This window comes from Moschus berezovskii, chromosome 9 (assembly GCF_049115385.1).
Source record: "Moschus berezovskii isolate FMDL1 chromosome 9, NW_MosBer_1.0, whole genome shotgun sequence".
Lineage (NCBI taxonomy): Eukaryota > Metazoa > Chordata > Mammalia > Artiodactyla > Moschidae > Moschus > Moschus berezovskii.
In genome coordinates, this window is record NC_142468.1 from 17,030,528 (window position 1) to 17,049,059 (window position 18,532).

Here is an 18,532-nt window from a genome sequence, read left to right on the forward strand (position 1 = left end):
AAGCCCTAGTACCCTCTTTGTGGTGGTATGAGTTTTTGTCCTTTTCTAAAGAATCGTATTAAGAGACAAGTTTGCTGACTCAGTGGAAAACAATGGATTAATTTTAAACAATCTCTGTTTTAAAGTAGTGATTGTGAAATGGGAGAGTACAAATTTGGAGCAGGTCTTGGGAGGTCTATGTAGTTTGAAAAGACATATTAGAATTAACATTACTTGATTTGGGTTTTGTTATTGCATTGTATTGTGAAATTTTAAACTTACATGATGAGATTTATTTTTATGCTAATCTAAGGGGATGTGGGTTTTAACAGGTTGAGAACTTTGTAGGTAAAATTAGGTCACAGTAAACTGAATAGCTTAATAGGCTAGAGAGAGTCTTCCAGATTCTTTAATTCCTTGCCCTGCTTCTGTTAGCTATGCACAGTGTGTAACCAAGACAAATGTCAATGATTCTGTCCTTATATGGATGCCTTCTGGGATGGAGAGGTCATGTTTTGCATACCTTATTTTAGGAATTTAAAACTTTTGTTGTCAGAAATTCCAGTCTCATGCTAAATTCTCTGATTACATATTGAACTTATTTATTTTTTTATTCTGTTGGAGATGAAAAGTTACCTGGTACGTTCTTAACATGATTTGCTTGAAAGTCCTTTTGGTCACCCTGACACTATTTTCAGCCTATTTTCCCTCCATTTTTTACCTAATGAGTCTTTGCTTATCTTGTTCCAGGCGTACCACGAAGTTCCCTACACCACCTCCTTTACCTTGGCCAAACAGTTGTCCTTTTATAAGATCCGTACAGTCGCCCCAGGCAAGACTCACACTGCTGCTATTGATGGTGAGTTGATTTACAGCTGTGTGCACAAGCCTTAGAATTTCAGCTTCTTTTATTCTATCAAGTAGTAGCTCTTCGTAACTAAATGTTAATATATTCTCCTTATTTCCCCCATCATCAAATATTATCTTATTAACAACTTGGGCGTTCAAGTAAATGTTTTGTTGGTAATCATTACAAATGTATAATCAATACATTTCTTAAGGAAAATGCCATACCTATAATTTCTGGCAACTCCTGTCTCTAATTAGGACCATCTGTGAGTTTTCTAAGTTAAATAGTACCCATTTTCCACCTTTAAAGTAGAGTATATAGGGCTTCCCTAGTGGCTCAGTGGTAAAGAATCTGCCTGCCAATGCAGGAGACCCAGGTTCCATACCTGGTTTAGGAAGATCCCACATACCACGGAGCAGCTAAGCCCGTGCACCACAGCTACTGAGCCTGTGCTCTAGAGCCTGGGATCTGCAACTACTGTGCTGTAGGTGTTGAAGCCTACACGCCCTAGAGCCTGTGCTGCACAGGAGAAGCCATGGCCATGAGAAGCCCGCACACTGCAACTAGAGAGTAGCCCCTACTCACTACAGCTAGAGAAAAAACCATTGCAGCAATGAAGATCCAGCCAGCCAAAAATAAATACGATTATTTTTTTAAAAAAGAATATATAACATTGAGTCATTCCCTCTCTCTAATTTGTCATAGTTCCCCTAACTGCCCTAGGTCCGAGATTGTGTGGCAGTTTATACTTGTATACTCTTAGCAACCAGAAGCTAGTCTGTGGGACTCTGCATTATCTGCCTTTTCTTTGTTTCATGACCCATTTGTACCTGGTTGTTTATTTTTGCTTCTGTCTCAGAGCGAGGCCGGCTGCTGACTTTTGGCTGCAACAAGTGTGGACAACTGGGTGTTGGAAATTATAAGAAGCGTCTAGGAATCAACCTGCTGGGGGGACCCTTAGGTGGAAAGCAAGTGATCAGAGTCTCCTGTGGTGATGAGTTTACCATTGCTGCTACTGATGGTGAGTCTGTTCACACTATTTCAAGCTTGCTGGACAGATGGGTATATTTTAATTTTCAGGTGTGAAAGAGGTGAACTGGTTATGTATAGCTGGGTCATATGTTTACTTTTTTGTTTGTGTTAAATTGGTGGTCATGTTTTTATGCTTGTGGAATCTCATTAACTTTTCATGTGTCCAACATAGTGTTTGTTGTAAAAAGGTTAGATTTCTAGGAAATAGCAAGGTAGTACTCTTAAATTCCTACTTTTTTAACTTTTTTGGCACAATGTTTTAAGAATTATCAAATACTTATACCTTGCCCAGCGCCATGTTGGTTCCAGTAAATGTTGGCTGAGTAGCTAGAGAGATGAATGTGTGTGTGTGCCTGTGTGCTCAGTCTTGTCCAACTCTTTGTGACCCACCAGACTGTAGCCTACCAGGCTTCTCTGTCCATGGGATTCTCCAGGCAAGATTACTGGAGTGGGTTGCCATTTCCTGACTCCAGGGATCTTCCTGACCCAGGAGTCGAACCTGTCTCTTGTGTCTCCTGCATTGGCAGGCAGATTCTTCACCACTGGTGCCACCTGGCTAGAGAGAACATCATGATTTGACCTGGCTGCTAGGTTGGGGTCACTGCACTGCAGTGATGTCCTTAGGGATTGCTAAAACTTGAAAGGCTGTATACCGTGTGTCTCTCAGCTTTCTGAATTGGTCTAATGGGATTTTCTTCTCTTTCCTTTCAGCTATTTCTTCTCCTCAGCATCTTCTTGCTGTTACTTCTGCTACCCTTTACTCCATTTCCTCTTTCTTCTGCTTTCTTTTTTTCTCTCTTCCTGTATCACCTTGATTTTTGTAGCCACTTCTTTCTGGTAAATGGCGAACAGCAAAACACGTTTCATTTTCTTATCTTTTGACTCTTTTTTTGTTGTTATTGATCATGCTCAGAGATGTCTTTGTTTTCTTTAAGTCTGTGCCTGGTATTTATACAGGAGAGATACAGCAATAGTGTCAGATAAGTGATCTGTTACCCTACTTAAGGAAGTGAACCAGCCTTCAGAGTTGTTTGTCTCAAAACAAGGGGTTTTAGGGGACAGACTGGTTAGTTCATGCTAGATAACTGGAAATGTTAGAAATAGAATCAGGGTGTCATTGAGAATTAAAAATACTGTAGCAAATTCAGTAGCACTTTCTGACAGGGCCTTGGAGAGGGAATGTTTCTTCAGTCAATCTGTGTACTTCTCAAGTTAAACTTCAGAATGATGAGTTTAGAATTAGATTCTGTGACTGGGCATATTACCTGTTGATGTATGTTCCTCTACTTCTCCGAACTGTACTTGATCATCTCAGTCACATGGCAGACATCAGCTGTGTGCCTACTATGCTGCAGATCCTCTTTTAGACTCTGGGAATATGGAAGTGAGTTTCAGTAAAAATAGAACTGTGATCCAGCAATTCCATGCCTGGGCTTATCTCCAAATAAAAGGAAAAGAATAATTCAAAAGTATACGTGCACCCCAGTGTTCATAGCAACACTATTTACAATAGCCAAGACATGGAAGCAACATAAGTGTCCTCCAAAAGATGACTGGATAAAGAAGATAAGATATACATATACAATGAATGGGATGTTACTCAGCCATTAAAAAGAATGAAATACTGCCATTTATAACAATGTATATGAACCTCGAAGGTATTATGTTTAGTGAAAAAAGTCAGAGGAAGACACTCTATTTTAGCACTTACATGTGGAATTCAAAAATGAAACAAATGGATGAGTGTAACATAACACAAGCAAACTCACAGAGAGAGTGAGGACAAACTAGTGGTTACCCGTGGGGACAAAGAAGTGGGGAAGTGCAGTGAGGGGCAGGGGGTTAAGAAAGGCAAACTGCAGTCTACGGCCATGCCACCCTGAACGCACCCGGTCTCGTCTGAGCTCGGAAGCTAAGCAGGGTCAGGCCTGGTTAGTACTTGGATGGGAGAAATGCAAACTGCTGTGTATAAAATATAAGCACCAAGGATATATTGCATAGCATGGGAACATAGCTATTATTTTATAGTAAATTTAAGTGGAATATAATCTGTAAAACTTATTTAGTCACTATGTTGTACATCTGAAACTAATAAAATATTATGAATCAACTATACTTTAAAAAAAAAGTCTTAGCTGCTCTCCTCAGGGAATTCATAGTCTAGCAGGGTAGGGGAGATGTACATATAAACAGATGAGTGCAGTCAGGTAGTTTCACTGCTGTGATTGCAGTGTCCGGCTCTAAAGCTTAAAGTGTCCAGGGCTCAATCCTTCTCTCCCTTCATTTTCTGAGTGAGGTCATTACCTTAAATCTTCCCTTGTACACTGATAGCTTTATATTACCATCCCTGACTCCCAGACTCACTAATTCAACAGCCTCTTGACTTAGAATGTCTAAAGATAAGGTGGCTTTATAGCCCAGTCCTCCCAGATTGGTCCTGATTCATGCTTATTGTCTGAGCGTAATCGTTAATAGCATCCCCTTTTCATTAAAAAGTGTCCTGATTTGGATAAGAGGTAATGAGCATCTCAAACAAACTTACCGTATTCCAAAACAAATTTCTGATTTTTTGTTCAAATCAGTTCTTCCTGCAGCCTTCCTGTTTCGGAAAATAGCACCTCTGTCCCACATCTTATATTCCATCCATTAGCAAATTCTGTAGATTATCTTTGAATATATCCAACCACTTCACTACTACATCAGTTCATGACTACAGCTGATCTCTCTACTTCCACCCTTGGGCCCCTGCAGTCCGTTCTCCTCATGGTAGCCTGGGGGATACTTTTAAATACCTACTGCTAAGTATCTTTACTGGTCTCCTATCTCAGACAATAAAAAATAAAGTCATTGCAGTGTCCCACATGACCCAGACTTCAGTCACCTCCTGATCTCTTCTGGAGCCACCGTCCACTCCTTTACTTTGCTCCAGCTGCAGAGGACTTCTTGCTCTATGTTTGTGATACTCACCTTACCTACATGGAGCCTTGTACTTAGCTATTTTCTCTCCTGGAAAGCTCTTCCTCTGGATAGACCTGGTTCCCTCTCACTTCAGTAGGTCTGCTCAGGTATCAGCAAGCACTTCTCTGACTACACTATCTAAAGAAATGATACTCCACCGTTATAGTTTATTTCCATTTTTCCTTATTGTTGATCTTCCTTCAAAGCACTTAATACCACCTAAAGTAATTAATCAGTCTCACCCCACTAGAAGGTCAGTTCTACAAGGGCAGAGACTTTGTTTTGTTCACTGCTGTCTTCCCAGCACCTCAAGCAGTGCCTGTCATGAACTAGATGCCCAGTAAATACTTGCATGGATGACCAGAAATGTTGAATGAGTGAATGAATGGATGGCAGTGTATAGAAGCGATGGTCATTTCTACCTGGGTGGCATCAGAAATTATTTAGGCTTTATACAAGGGAATAAACATGGGCGAAAAATCTTTTTAGCTCTGGAACATAAAGGTGGGGAATCCAAAAGAGTTTGGAAGCCAGTGTTCTGTTCAATTTTCTGCTATCTTTTTATTTCTTACAGATAATCACATTTTTGCCTGGGGCAATGGTGGTAACGGTCGCTTGGCAATGACTCCCACAGAGAGACCCCATGGCTCAGATATCTGTACTTCATGGCCTCGGCCCATCTTTGGATCTTTGCATCACGTCCCAGACCTGTCTTGCCGAGGCTGGCACACCATTCTCATTGTTGGTAAGGGTTCCATGTGTTGGTTAGAATAGCTTTGACAGAGGATAGACCCACACCTAAGTTACTGAGGGTCACACTCTTGCAAACAAAAGTGTCCTAAAGAAAAGAAGCCACTTCCGTAATCTAACAGTGATCAGGTGGTAGGAACAGAATATTGTTATTTCCTGAGCTTTGTCACTTGCTATCTCATGAAAACTTTGGGCTCTGCCCCCTTAACATAGAATTTGTTACTTCTGGTTATCCACTAATTAGTTTATCTGTAATCATGCTTTTGTGAGAAACATTCAATACACCTTTATTTATTTATTTTTTTTTACATTTTGACTTTTTTAATAGCCAAAGCAGATTTCACCATTAATGACGTTCAGTATTTTTCTAGGTATGAGAAGATGCAAGAATTGGAACTAATAAAACCTTTTTCTGAAAAGATCTAACTATCTGAAGGCCTGTTCTGCCAGTTTTTTTTTTTCAGAGCAGAGTGCCTCATTCCTGATTTTCACCCTGAACTTCTTTCAGGGGGTGTTGAAGGTCAGCAGCTTGCAGTGGTCATGATGTAATCTTTGTAGAGGCAGCTGGCAAGTACCAACTTCCAGTCAGCAGGGTCCCTTCATAGCCACATATCTGACCATGTGACACCATTTCATGGCCATTGTGTCCCACGGTGCTGGGAGGGCTCATTCCCAGGTGTAGGGAAGTGATGGGCCACTCAGTGTGCTAAAATTGGACCAGGCCTTGCAAGTAGCAAAAGTCTCTGGACCACTGTCTTACTAGCCTCCTGGTCCAGGAAAATATTTCCTCTTGTTGCTTTTTCCCATACCCAGAGTCACATTATTAGAATTATTGATCTCATATGGAACTGTCAGTTCAGCATTATATCACAGGCTCAGTGAAACAAGTGACATAGAAAATAATATAGCCATAGCTTGCAGTTATTAGTAAAATAAGAATTATAAGTCAAGAACTTTCATTAGATAAAGCCTGGTATACCCCAAGTCACCTGACTTCATTCGTTAAATGATTATAGTCTGGTGTTAATCTCCTGGTTGTACATTATGGAGCATCCGACCTTTATCTGAAGATTGGTTACTGAGATAAGCCTTAGAAACTAACCTAGAGTGTCCTTTTTAATAACTTAATTAAATCTTTTAGCAGTATCACGTAACAAGGAACTGTCTCAGCAGTGAGTCTTAGTAAACACTAGACATTAACAAAACTAGAAACTTAATTTAACAATTTACAAAACTTAATATTCCGTGATTTTTCATTATGGAGGCCCTGTAGCCAGGGAGGCTTTAACCCATCCAATAAAAAATGAGGTTTGTCAGGGAGCTGGGAAAAGCCAAGCAGCCATCTTGGATTTCCCATAGCCCTGACTCTGATTTCCAGCTATTGTTTTTAATTTTCTAATTTAGAAGCAGACTGTTGCCATGGTTTAAGGACATTGCTGCTGCTGCTGCTGCTGGCGTCACTTCAGTCGTGTCCGACTCTGTGTGACCCTCAATACACCTTTAAAAAGAAACTAAATCATAACTGTTTTCTGCATAAAGATTCCTTTGTTATGAACTAAATTATTAAGGCCTGTGTAAAGGTCTACAAGTTCATTGTTTTAGGTCAGTGGTTCTCAACATTGGCTGCACATTAGAATCCCTTGAGTTTTTAGAAGTCCCATTGTCCTGACCAATTAGATTGGAACCTCTGGGCTGGGACCTCGGCATTGCTACTTTCTAAAGCTTCCCAGCTAATTCCAAAGAATGTTAAGGTGGAGAATTGCTACTTCACATAGTGATTATAGTTAGAGCTGCTAGTGGTGCTTGGCTTCTAATATTTATATCTAAAATAGTAATCAGTTGTCTGGTGTGAGAGATAGCAGTTATCTCCTAGATTAAGTTCCTATCCAAGTCTTGTCACTTTTCCTGCCTCTGGCTGTAAACAATGCTTACCTACTGAATATCTTTCCTCAGAGAAAGTATTGAATTCTAAGACCATCCGTTCCAATAGCAGTGGCTTATCCATCGGAACTGGTAAGTAGCAGTATTTCAGGTACCAGTGGTTTTCTCAGATGCGAGTCTTTGGGTTGAATTCCATGCAGTCTCCCCCAAAAAAGGAAATAGGAAATATCTTTGGGAAATGAGGAGCACAGTGATCAAGAGGAAAGAGCATATTTTGGTAGATTTCACAACAGATGATGACTTTTACTTTGTGGTCAGGGGGAGAGTACATCTTTGCCACCACACATGTGGGAGTAATTACGTGGCTAGCCCAACACTGTAATGTGACTTATGTACTGTTCCTTTCCTTAGAATGCTAGGGGCCATGTGTTCTGTCCACCCATGTGTTCTAATCTATAGAAACAGTCCTTCAAAACAGGCCTTCAGAATTAAAAGTTGGCTTAACTTTCAGTGTGGTCAGGAAAATCAGCCCGAGGATCTCTAATACTTTTCCTTTGGCTGCTTTCTTCATGGTTCCCTTGTTGAGGGCCTTGCTAGGGAACTGAATCTGTGTTCCTTTTGGTTTTCCATTTGCTAGAGTACCTATAGTCCTTGATGTCTCAAAACTGGATATTTTGTGGAATCAAAACAGTTAAAGACCCAGAATGAAAGCAGATTAATCCTCCAGAAAGACAGCTGAAAATGTGATCCAGACTTGTTAAACTCTAGTTGACACAAACACGCATCCTACCTATTATTAGTTTTCTTTAGTAACTCATTGCTCAGCATCTGTTTGTACATATTAATATCTGTTACAAATGATAAAGTATCTTTTTGCTAAACACAGCTGTTCTATTAGAGCTTTATTTTACTGGAACAGTGTTTAAAGGAAAAACATAAGATTAAAAGCACATGTCCGTTATCTGGAAGATGTAAACTCTGTAAGAGCAGGGATTTTTGTCTTTTCTCTTCAATAATTTTATCCACATTGCCTAGAAGAGTACCCTGCAAATGGTATTATAATTAGTCAGTAAGTATTTGTTGATTGAATGTGTTACAACCATCCAGTGGAATATTATATGTGTTCAAATGAACAACATCCATAAAGTTCAAAAGCAACCAGAATAAATAATATATTGTATAAGGATACATAAGTGTGTGATAAAGTTATTTTTTTCCCAAGAAGAAATGAAAAATACAAAATTAATCAGAGTGGTTATATCTACGTAGGATGCCAGAGAAGGAAGGAATTCACAAGGTAAACAGAGCAATATCCTTGTTCAGTCCTGATCTGTAACTCTTTCTGCAAGTCAGAATGTTCTGTATCTATGCTGTCCAGTGTAATAGCCGCCAATCACATGTGGCTGCCAAACGCTTAAAAAGTGGCTCTTGTGACTGAAGAACTGAATTTTTAATCCTGTTTAAATTTAAATAGCAAAATATGGCTAATAGCTACCATATTGGAAAGTAATTGTACTTTCACATAGTAGATTCATGTTATTTTGTTAGGCATCAGAACTTACACATGTTATAAGTAGTCTTATGTATATGTCCGTGGTAATATAACTTTATTTTTTTTGTAATATACTTTTTTTAAAGCCATTTAAGACACAAAAGCAAGCTTCAGAGATTATTTTGGCATCTACCGTTGTGCTGCTTCAATATGAGCGCAGCGTGGCACAGTGCAGTCCTCAAACCAAGTTAGCTGGCGGTCCTTTACATTTAACTTTAGAAGATACCATGCAATTCTTTTTGTTGTTTTTTGGCAGATTTCTTAGTTATATTTTTCTTTGGCCCATTTGAAAATTGTTTCATTTCCTGACTATGCATCAGCTCATATTCATTAAAGGTAACTTGGAATCTGCTGCGTGACATTAAAGAACCAGCCATCAACATTTTTTGTTTTTGTTGTTACTGTGCTTAGTTGCTAAGTTGTGTCCAACTCTTTTGCAATCTCAGGGACTATAACCCGCCAGGATCCTCTATCCTTGGGATTTCCCAGGCAAGAATACTAGAGTGGGCTGCCATTTCCTTCTCTAGGGGATCTTCCTGACGCATTCTTTACTACTGAGCCACCTCGGAAGCCCTCATATTTTTTCAGTTCTTACAGATAGTCATTAAAGAATTTGATGAATTTAGTGGTTGAGGACTTCTCTATTCATTTGTTTTCCCAGAAAGGGAATTAATGTGAGTTTATCTGACAACTTTAAGAGGTGTTTGGCTCAAATGTGAAAAATCTTTTGTATTCAGTATATAAGATGAATCTCTATGGAGGATGTTAGAGTCTGAATATTTAAGGTGTGGATGCAGTGGTTGGGGTCAGTATTCAGTAATCCTGTAGAACATTGATAATCTGCTAAACATAAGTACAAGCAATTTTGGAAAGTAGAAGAGAATACTGTCATAAAGATCCTGATGCACAATACCTTGTGTAGAAAACTAGAAATTTAGTCCCAGGTATCTGACTTACACTGTTGCTGTTCCACTTCACACAACTCTCAGAAACTCTCCAGGGGTTGGTGGGGCTGTCAGCTGGTAAATATTGCTGCATAGCAAAGCCCTCTATTTCTGTGCTGTGTATCTGTCAGTGGTTCAGAGCTCAAGCCCAGGAGGTGGCAGCGGTGGCGGAAGAGATGAAGAGGACAGTCAGCAGGAATCTGAAACTCCTGATCCAAGTGGAGGCTTCCGAGGAACAATGGAAGCAGACCGAGGTGTGGAGGGGCTCGTCAGCCCCACCGAGGCCGTGCGGGCCAGCAGTGGGGCCAGCAGCTCCTGTCCTGGCTGGCTTCGAAAGGTAGTTCCTTTGGTGACAGGAACTCTGTAGGGACTGGTAGGATCTCTGTTTCCCATGTCCTGCTCAAGTGCTTTGCAGCAGGCATCTAGGTTTCTGATTTCTACCTGAGCCGAAATCATCAAATCTCTAATCCTTTTTCTTCCTGACAAGAAAAGATAAGGTGGTCTTGTATCTATATTGCTTAAGTGAATGGAAATTAACATAACCTTCCTTGAAAGAAGTGTTTGTAATGCATGTGTGCAAAGATTAAACTTATAGATTTTGTACTGTGGTTCGTAGAAGTAGAATATCAAGGTAGTTGGAATGCCTTACAGTAGAAAAATGCCTTAACAGTGGTTAGCTGTGCGTGATGGAATTACTGGTGATTTTTATCATGTCCCTTTGCCTATCTATATTTGCACATTTTCTACAGTCAATATTTATAGTTAGGGACTTCCCTGGCAGTCCAGTGGTTGAGACTTTGCCTTCCAAGCAGGGGATGCAAGTTCGATCCCTGATTGGGGAGTTAAGATCCCACCTGCCTGCTGCTGCTGCTGCTGAGTCGCTTCAGTCGTGTCCGACTCTGTGCGACCCCATAGACGGCAGCCAACCAGGCTCCACCGTCCCTGGGATTCTCCAGGCAAGAACACTGGAGTGGCTTGCCATTGCCTTCTCCGCCCACATGCCTAGTGGCCAGAAAAACCAAAACATGAAACAGAAACAATGTTGTAACAAATTCAATAAAAAGACTTTACAAATGATTCACATTAAAAAAGAAAATCTTCTTAAAATTATAGTTAAGAGAAGTTTTAAATCCCCCCCCACCCAACAAAAAAGAGGGAACCCGTAGATGTAAGGCTCCCTCTGTAATAATATTAAACTTGATAGCCAGTTAGGAATGTGAATGAAAGAAGCGGCACACAGTTCTGTCTAAAGCTGCAGCCTTTAGCAGCCTGGCAGTTAGCCTCATGGCCATCACCTTAGAGCTTCCCAACTTACTGAATAGCCTTTGTTGACTGAGTATGTTGAGGCATCACACTGGGTATCAAAAAGTGTTCTTGAATATGAGTTTGAATTCCCTTCACTGTCAGCTCCTCAGAGGGACGTTGACTGACAGGGCAAGCTGTGTTGTAACCACAACTGTCTTGCTCCACTAGAGGGTGCCGATGACACGTCAGAGTGAAAGCTATAGCAGGGAAGGAATTGGGACGAAAGTGAATGGTTCAGACGGAACTGATGAGGTTCTTTCTCTCATACACAGGAGCTGGAAAATGCAGAATTCATCCCTATGCCTGACAGCCCATCTCCCCTAAGTGCAGCTTTTTCAGAATCTGAGAAAGATACTCTGCCGTATGATGAGCTACAGGGACTCAAGATGGCTTCCGAAGTGCCTTTGGAACACAAGCCCCCAGCAGGAGCCTGGGTAAGTGAGCTTTTGCCTTTAAATCAAGACTAGGTAAACAGTGGCTGTAAGCTCCGCCCCATTCTCCTGGCCTCCCTGTCTCCCCTTCTAGCTTCATTGTTTCCCAGCTGCCCAGCATCAACTCACACCTCCTGTTCAATAGTGCTTAATGCCGCTATGCAAGGCTAAACTGACTTCTGCGGAAGGTATTTACCCTTTCATATTTCTGACAGGCCCACACCTTTCTTTTCTCTCTGCCTTCAGTTCAGTTCAGTTCAGTCGCTCAGTTGTGTCCAACTCTTTGCAACCCCACAGACTGCAGCATGCCAGGCTTCCCTATCCATCACCAACTCCCGGAACTTGCTTAAACTCATGTCCATAGAGTCGGTGATGCCATCCAACCATCTCATCCTCTGTTGTCCCCTTCTTCTCCTGCCTTCAATCTTTCCCAGTATCAGGGTCTTTTCAAATGAGTCAGTTTTTCTCATCAGGTAGCCAAAGTATTGGCCAAATATTTCAGCTTCAAAATCAGTCCTTCCAGTGAAAATTCAGGACTGATCTCCTTTAGGATAGCCTGGTTGGATCTCCTTGCAGTCCAAGGGACTCTTAAGAGTCTTCTCCAACACCACAGTTCAAAAACATCGATTGTTCGGTGCTCTGCTTTCTTTATAGTCCAACTCTCACATCCGTACATGACTACTGGAAAAACCATAGCCTTGACTAGACGGACCTTTGTTGGCAAAGTAATGTCTCTGCTTTTTAATATCTGTCTAGGTTGGTCATAACTTTCCTTCCAAGGAGTAAGGGTCTTTTAATTTCATGGCTGCAGTCACCATCTACAGTGATTTAGGAGCCTAAGAAAATAAAGTCTGTCACTTTTTCCATTGTTTCCCCATCTATTTGTCATGAAGTGATGGGACCAGATGCCATGATCTTAGTTTTCTGAATGTTGAGTTTTAAGCCAACTTTTTCACTCTCCTCTTTCAATTTCATCAAGAGGCTCTTTAGTTCTTCTTTGCTTTCTGCCGTAACGGTTGTATCATATGCATATCTGAGGTTATTGATATTTCTCCCAGCAGTCTTGATTCCAGCTTGTGCTTCCTCCAGCCCAGGATTTCTCATGATGTACTCTGCATATAAGTTAAATAAGCAGAGTGACAATATATAGCCTTGAAATGCTCCTTTCCCGATTTGGAACCAGTCTGTTATTCCATGTCCAGTTCTAACTGTTGCTTCTTGACCTGCATACAGATTTCTCAGGAGGCAGGTCAGGTGGTCTGGTATTCCCATCTTTTTAAGAATTTTCCACAGTTTGTTGTGATCCACACAGTAAAAGGCTTTGGCATAGTCAATAAAGTAGATGTTTTTCTCTCTGCCTTAGAAGTACCAAAATTGAAATTCCAAAATTCAAGTCCAGTTTTTCATGACACTGTGAGGGTAGGTTGAAGTTTTAAGTATATGTAAGAAATAATACTTGTAGTCTATTGGGAGAACAACGCATTTATTCTCAACTTTGGTAGAAATCAAATTGTGGTAAATATCTCAATAAAACTGTAAACTGGAGATCATCAAACTTTTTCTAAAGGACTGCATAGTAATTATTTTAGGCTCTGCAGACCATACAGTCTCCTGTAACCACTCAACACTGACATTGTAGCACAAAAGCAGCCAAAAGTAATGCCTAATGAATGAGCATGTTTATGTTCCAATAAAACTTTATTTTACAAAAATAGGCGGTAGGCTGGATTTGGCTGATGGCTATCATTTACTGACCCTTTTTATAAAGTACAGTAGAAGAAGGGAGAAAAATCCAGGCTAGCATAATTGAAAAGCTTCCCAGAAGAGGAAATAAAGCCTTTGAAATTTCAAGGTAAACGTATTTATTCCTCTGTCAGCAGTCTTGAATTGTTTTGGCGATGCAGTTTATTGAACACCTCTTAAATCTCTTCTAAAGTGTGATCCACTGTACTTCATGAATATTGACCCTTTGAATCACGGTGTCCTCACTGTGCTCATACTTGTTCCAAACCAAATTGTGTATTCTTCCACAACTTTAAATTGAGAAGATATCAATGACTTTAAATTATTTCACAGAATCCTCCAAAATAGATGATTTTTCTTTTACCTTACCGTAATGCAACTGAGGCACTGAGAAATCCCTTGCTCTGTGATGTTAGAGCCAGCTTCTACAGTAATCCCAGACGTTTTCTGTTTCTCTTACATTGACTTCATGTGTATGTGTGTTTTTTCTTGTTACTTTAAAGTAAAATCTGGTAGCACATAGAAGGGACATTATTGGATTAGGGAGCTGGAGAAGGAAATGGCAACCCCCTCCAGTGTTCTTGCCTGGAGAATCCCAGGGATGGGAGAGCCTGGTGGGCTTCCGTCTGTGGGGTCACACAGAGTCAGACACGACTGAAGTGACTTAGCAGCAGCAGCAGCATCCAGGCAGAACCTCCTATGACCCCTTTTCTCTTGTCTCTCTAGCCACCTCGGCTGAATCCTGCAGGAACATGCGCTGGGAAGGGAACACCCTTGGCTCCTACCTGTGCATGCAGTACTCTGCAGGTGGAGGTTGAGAGATTGCAAGGTCTGGTGTTGAAGTGTCTGGCTGAACAACAGAAGCTACAACAAGAAAACCTTCAGATTTTTACCCAACTACAGAAGCTGAACAAGAAATTAGAAGGAGGGCAGCAGGTGAGAGCATTAAAAGAATAATTCAGTTTCTAATTTTGTTTTGAAGAATCACAGAAACAAAACACCAGTCACTGAAATAGACTTACTTCTTTGCAAGTACTTATTTTTTGATGGTGTAACTTTTATAATTAACCCCAGAAGCTTGTTCTATCTTTAGGCACCTGGATTGAATCATCTCATCACCTAACTTCCATTATTTTTTTGTTACCTTTTTCTTTTACTTATTATGAAAAATCTTAAACATTGCAGCTCAGTGGACTCCTGTATATCCACCATCTAGATTCAACAGTCGTTAATATGTTGCTGTGATTGTTTCAAATATGTATATGTTTAAGTATGTATTGGTATTTATCTGTGTGTATTTGAAATAGGATTGTGTGCATGTGTGTATATCTTTTTCTTTAGCTAAACCATTTTCAGAATAAATTATGAAAGTCATGACATAGCTGCCCTAAATACTTTATTACATACATCCAAAAACAGACATTCATTCTCCTGGAGAACCATAGTACTGTTCTCACACCTAACAAAAATAACACTTGTATTCTTAATTCTCATCTAGTACTCAGTTGACACTCAAAATTTCCCAGGTTTCCCACCAAAAAAAAAAAAAGACCCTCCTTTTACATTATGTTTCTTGTTTCTTTTATGTAGAACAATTACCTGCATTACCACTCCTACCCCCTTTTTAAAAACATTTTTCATGGCATTGGTTTGTTGAAGAAACAGGGTCAGTCATTTAACAGAATGTGCTACATTCTGGCTTTGTCTTATTTTCTTGAGATGTTGCTTCACTTGTTCTTTTGTCACCTTGTCATTTCTGTAAACTGTAAGCTAGACTTAAGGCTTGATTAGATTCAAGCTAAGCATTTTGGTAAAAAATACTTCACTGGTGTTGCCGCTTACATCATTTTTAAAGGGTCATAGTATTGCTCTGTATGGAGTGAACTAGGATAGGGAAATACTGTGAACCGTTGGCTTTTTCCTTTACCAGCTTTACATGTTTGCACAAATTAGTTTGTTTCTCTGAGCCCTTGTTTTCACCTGAAAGAAGAAAATACCACCTATCCTGTATGGTTGTTTTGAGGATTAAATGAAATAAGGTCTGTGCAGGTATTTTGGAAAGTAATATACACACTTGAGGTAAGCATGGAGTGATTGACAGCGGTAGCAGGCAGGAGGACCGTTTTACCTAGGGCTGTTGCAGTTTTAAAAACCGAAAATTGTGCATCCCAGAAAATCCTGCAGCCCTAGGCAAATTGCAACACTTGGTCACCCTACCTGCAACAAGTGTATGGGAGTGGACTTTACATAAAGTCCTATTACTCAGGTAATAGTATGGGCTCACAAAACTGTGGCTACACATTCTTAGGGGTTGGTATTGAAAATGTAGTCCTGAACTGCCGTAACCAGGTGGCAGTTAACCTGGAACTGTGTTTTATCTGGACAGGTGGGGATGCATTCCAAAGGAACTCAGACAGCAAAGGAAGAGATGGAAATGGATCCAAAGCCTGACTTAGATTCAGATTCCTGGTGTCTCCTGGGAACAGACTCCTGTAGACCCAGCCTCTAGTCTCCTGAGCCTGTCTAACCTCCAGGAAACTGGGATCCAAAGACCTTCACAGCACACTTACTGAACGCAGAGAGCGCTTTCCTGGCTTCGTTCACTTGCAGACAAGGAGCGCGAGGCGGAGGTTCTGAAGCACTTTCCATGTACACTTGGAGAGTAGCACTTCCTGTTAGGATCTAGGAGTGGTTTTGTGTTGGAGAACGGAGGGCCCCATGGCCCTGGCTTTGTGCTCAGTGACTGCCATAGCAACAGCAGCTCTGTACCTCATCTGGTGATCCCACCTTTGAAGAGGAGACACGATGCTCACGTTCATTTTGCTGCTAGCAGCTTATATCCCACTTATCACTTTTCACCGTTAATTGGAAGCTGCCTTGGGAATTCAATGCCAGGCATTGCACCTCTGGGTGGAGGAGGTTAAAGTGTAAAGCTGGAGAGGGCTGCAACCAGGTGTGGCCCATCCAGGGTCATCTGGAGAGTGGTGAAGTGTTCTAAGCCCTCTCAGGAGCCTTAGTCCAGGAAAGTATGTCTGGTGGAGTCAATTTCCAGCTTGTTTTCAGACAGTTGAATCACCTGTGCAGCTAAATGCTTTAGGAGGAACAATGGGTTTAGGTTGCTTTTCCTCTGAGAGTTGAGTGGAACTTTTTCAGTGAGGAGTAGAGAAAGAAGGGCAGGTCCCTCCTCGTCACACAGCAGGAGTGTCATGTTGGGATTTCCTAGCTTTGGAAAAGCCTTTTGAGGGATGAGGCGTCTTGTAGAGAATTGAGTCCATGGGGCAGAGGGAATGGACTTCAGAGGAAACCACGAGGGGAGGTCCTCCTTAGCTGCCTCTGCTTGGCATCTTCGAGAGGACCTAGAGTGACTTGAGTCTTCTCCCCTGAGAAGGCTACTTGTGCCTCTGCCTTCGTGGCTCTTAGGGTTCTAATCTTGACATCAGCAGCCCCAGCCACTCCCTTTCTGTATGTCTAGTCAGTATTTTTCCCCTTTTGGTGTTTTATGAAGCCATATCAGTGAATCTGTATCATCTTTCCTACTTGAGTGGCCCAGAGCCAGCAGCAAAACCTGGTAGTCCCTGAAGCCTGACAGAACAGGAGGAGCCTGCCAATTTTGAGAGTAATTTGTCTGAGAGCTCCCTTCTAATCCCCTTGTCTTCATGTCCTTGTAGACAGGAGCAAACCAGCTCTTCCAAAGAGAGCAAATGTCCTAGAAACGTTTGATGGTTTTACTTAAGGAGGTTAGCTCTGTGTTTCCAGCTCGCCTTTACATGGGCTGCCTTGATGACTGTCGCATCCTACCTCCTTAGAAAGAGCTAAAATGATGTTTCGTTTTCTCCAACCAGCAAGTAAATGTTTGATATCTATTTAATATTTTGGAAGGGCCTGTGCAATGGAAATTTTGCCATTTCCCTAAAATTGGTGGTGTGAAGGCTGCTGCTCCAGGAAAACCCCACAGCTGGGGATGGGCAACTCTACTCAATGGGATCTTCTTTGGTTTGATATTCCCATTGTTTTCTCAATTCTGGGAAGCCTAGTACAATGGTACTAATGTAATCACCAAAGCCTTTTCTTAAAATAAGGGAAGGGGCCAACCCTGGATTAAAGTTACAAGTTCTGGGGCTTGGGGGGTTTGCAACAAACCCTAACAATGGGTTTTGGTTCATCATGTAAATGCAACTTTGATTTTTTTTTTTTTTAAAGGACTGACTGGCCTTTCATGTTCCTGTATCCCTTATGCTCACCATCTCAGCAGGCCTGAGAGGCAGGGTCAGTTTGGGTGTTAATCATGAGTATTGCTTGTGCCATGGAACCGAGGGACATGGGCACGTTGCTGAGACCATGGGGTGAAGGAGCACTGACGGGAGGGTGGGAGCCCTGGCCCCAGAGGGGGAGTCACTCTCCAGCAGTGGAACGCTGGGGTTGTTTGCTCTAGCATGTTCCCTTGGGAAGTCTTGGTTTGCTGTCAGTCTGGCTGAGAATCTAAGTTCTGTGCCTTAGAGACAATTTGCACTTTCCCAAATTGTGCCTGGGACAGCCATATGATTTTTCCCACCAGAAAGCTATGCAAACAGAAACCAGTTCATAGGTGGCAGCCACACATCAGATAAGAAGTGAAAGGTGAGGCAGCCGAAATGCCTTTAACTGGTTTTCTGTAGGTAATTTTAAATTGTGTCCTATTTTTCTTCTTTATGTAGTGTTTTAAGTTTTCCAGTAGTATTGCTTTTGCAGTATAGTATAACCTGAGTTACTCCTTTGCTCTGACATTGTTGCTGAAGAATTAATTAGCTTATTGTTAGCCAGATGTTTGAAAGGTTGAGGGTGGAGTGGTTTGGCATTTCTGTTTTAAATAAACATTTCAATTCTCAATCAGTGCTATGCCTCAGTGAGCCTGCACATGGACCTTAGTCACTGGGGATCAAACACACAGACTCCAGGCCTTTGTGAATCTTTGATTCAGTGAGTCTTTATATAAATAAATAAATGCAAGGGGCATTTGCAAAGAAATAATCTTTGCTTCTTTCTAATTTGTTTTTCTTGCTAATAGAATCATTTTTGCTGCTACAACTTTCTTCCCCCTACCCCAAAACTTCTAAAGTATAGTGCTTAA

At 41.2% G+C, this 18,532-nt stretch overlaps 1 protein-coding gene across 1 annotated transcript in view; it reads left to right on the plus strand.

Moving 5' to 3' along the window:
• Positions 1-18,432, plus strand: part of NEK9 (NIMA related kinase 9) — a 39,554-nt gene extending 21,122 nt beyond the window's left edge. Inside the window, exons 15-22 of the mRNA XM_055435557.2 lie at positions 730-838; positions 1,689-1,850; positions 5,394-5,564; positions 7,523-7,582; positions 10,078-10,283; positions 11,524-11,685; positions 14,152-14,361; positions 15,812-18,432. Of these exons, the coding sequence (XP_055291532.1) occupies positions 730-838; positions 1,689-1,850; positions 5,394-5,564; positions 7,523-7,582; positions 10,078-10,283; positions 11,524-11,685; positions 14,152-14,361; positions 15,812-15,934 (1,203 nt within the window). The 3' untranslated portion in view covers positions 15,935-18,432. The remainder of the gene's footprint in view (positions 1-729; positions 839-1,688; positions 1,851-5,393; positions 5,565-7,522; positions 7,583-10,077; positions 10,284-11,523; positions 11,686-14,151; positions 14,362-15,811) is intronic.
• Positions 18,433-18,532: the final 100 nt, after the last annotated feature.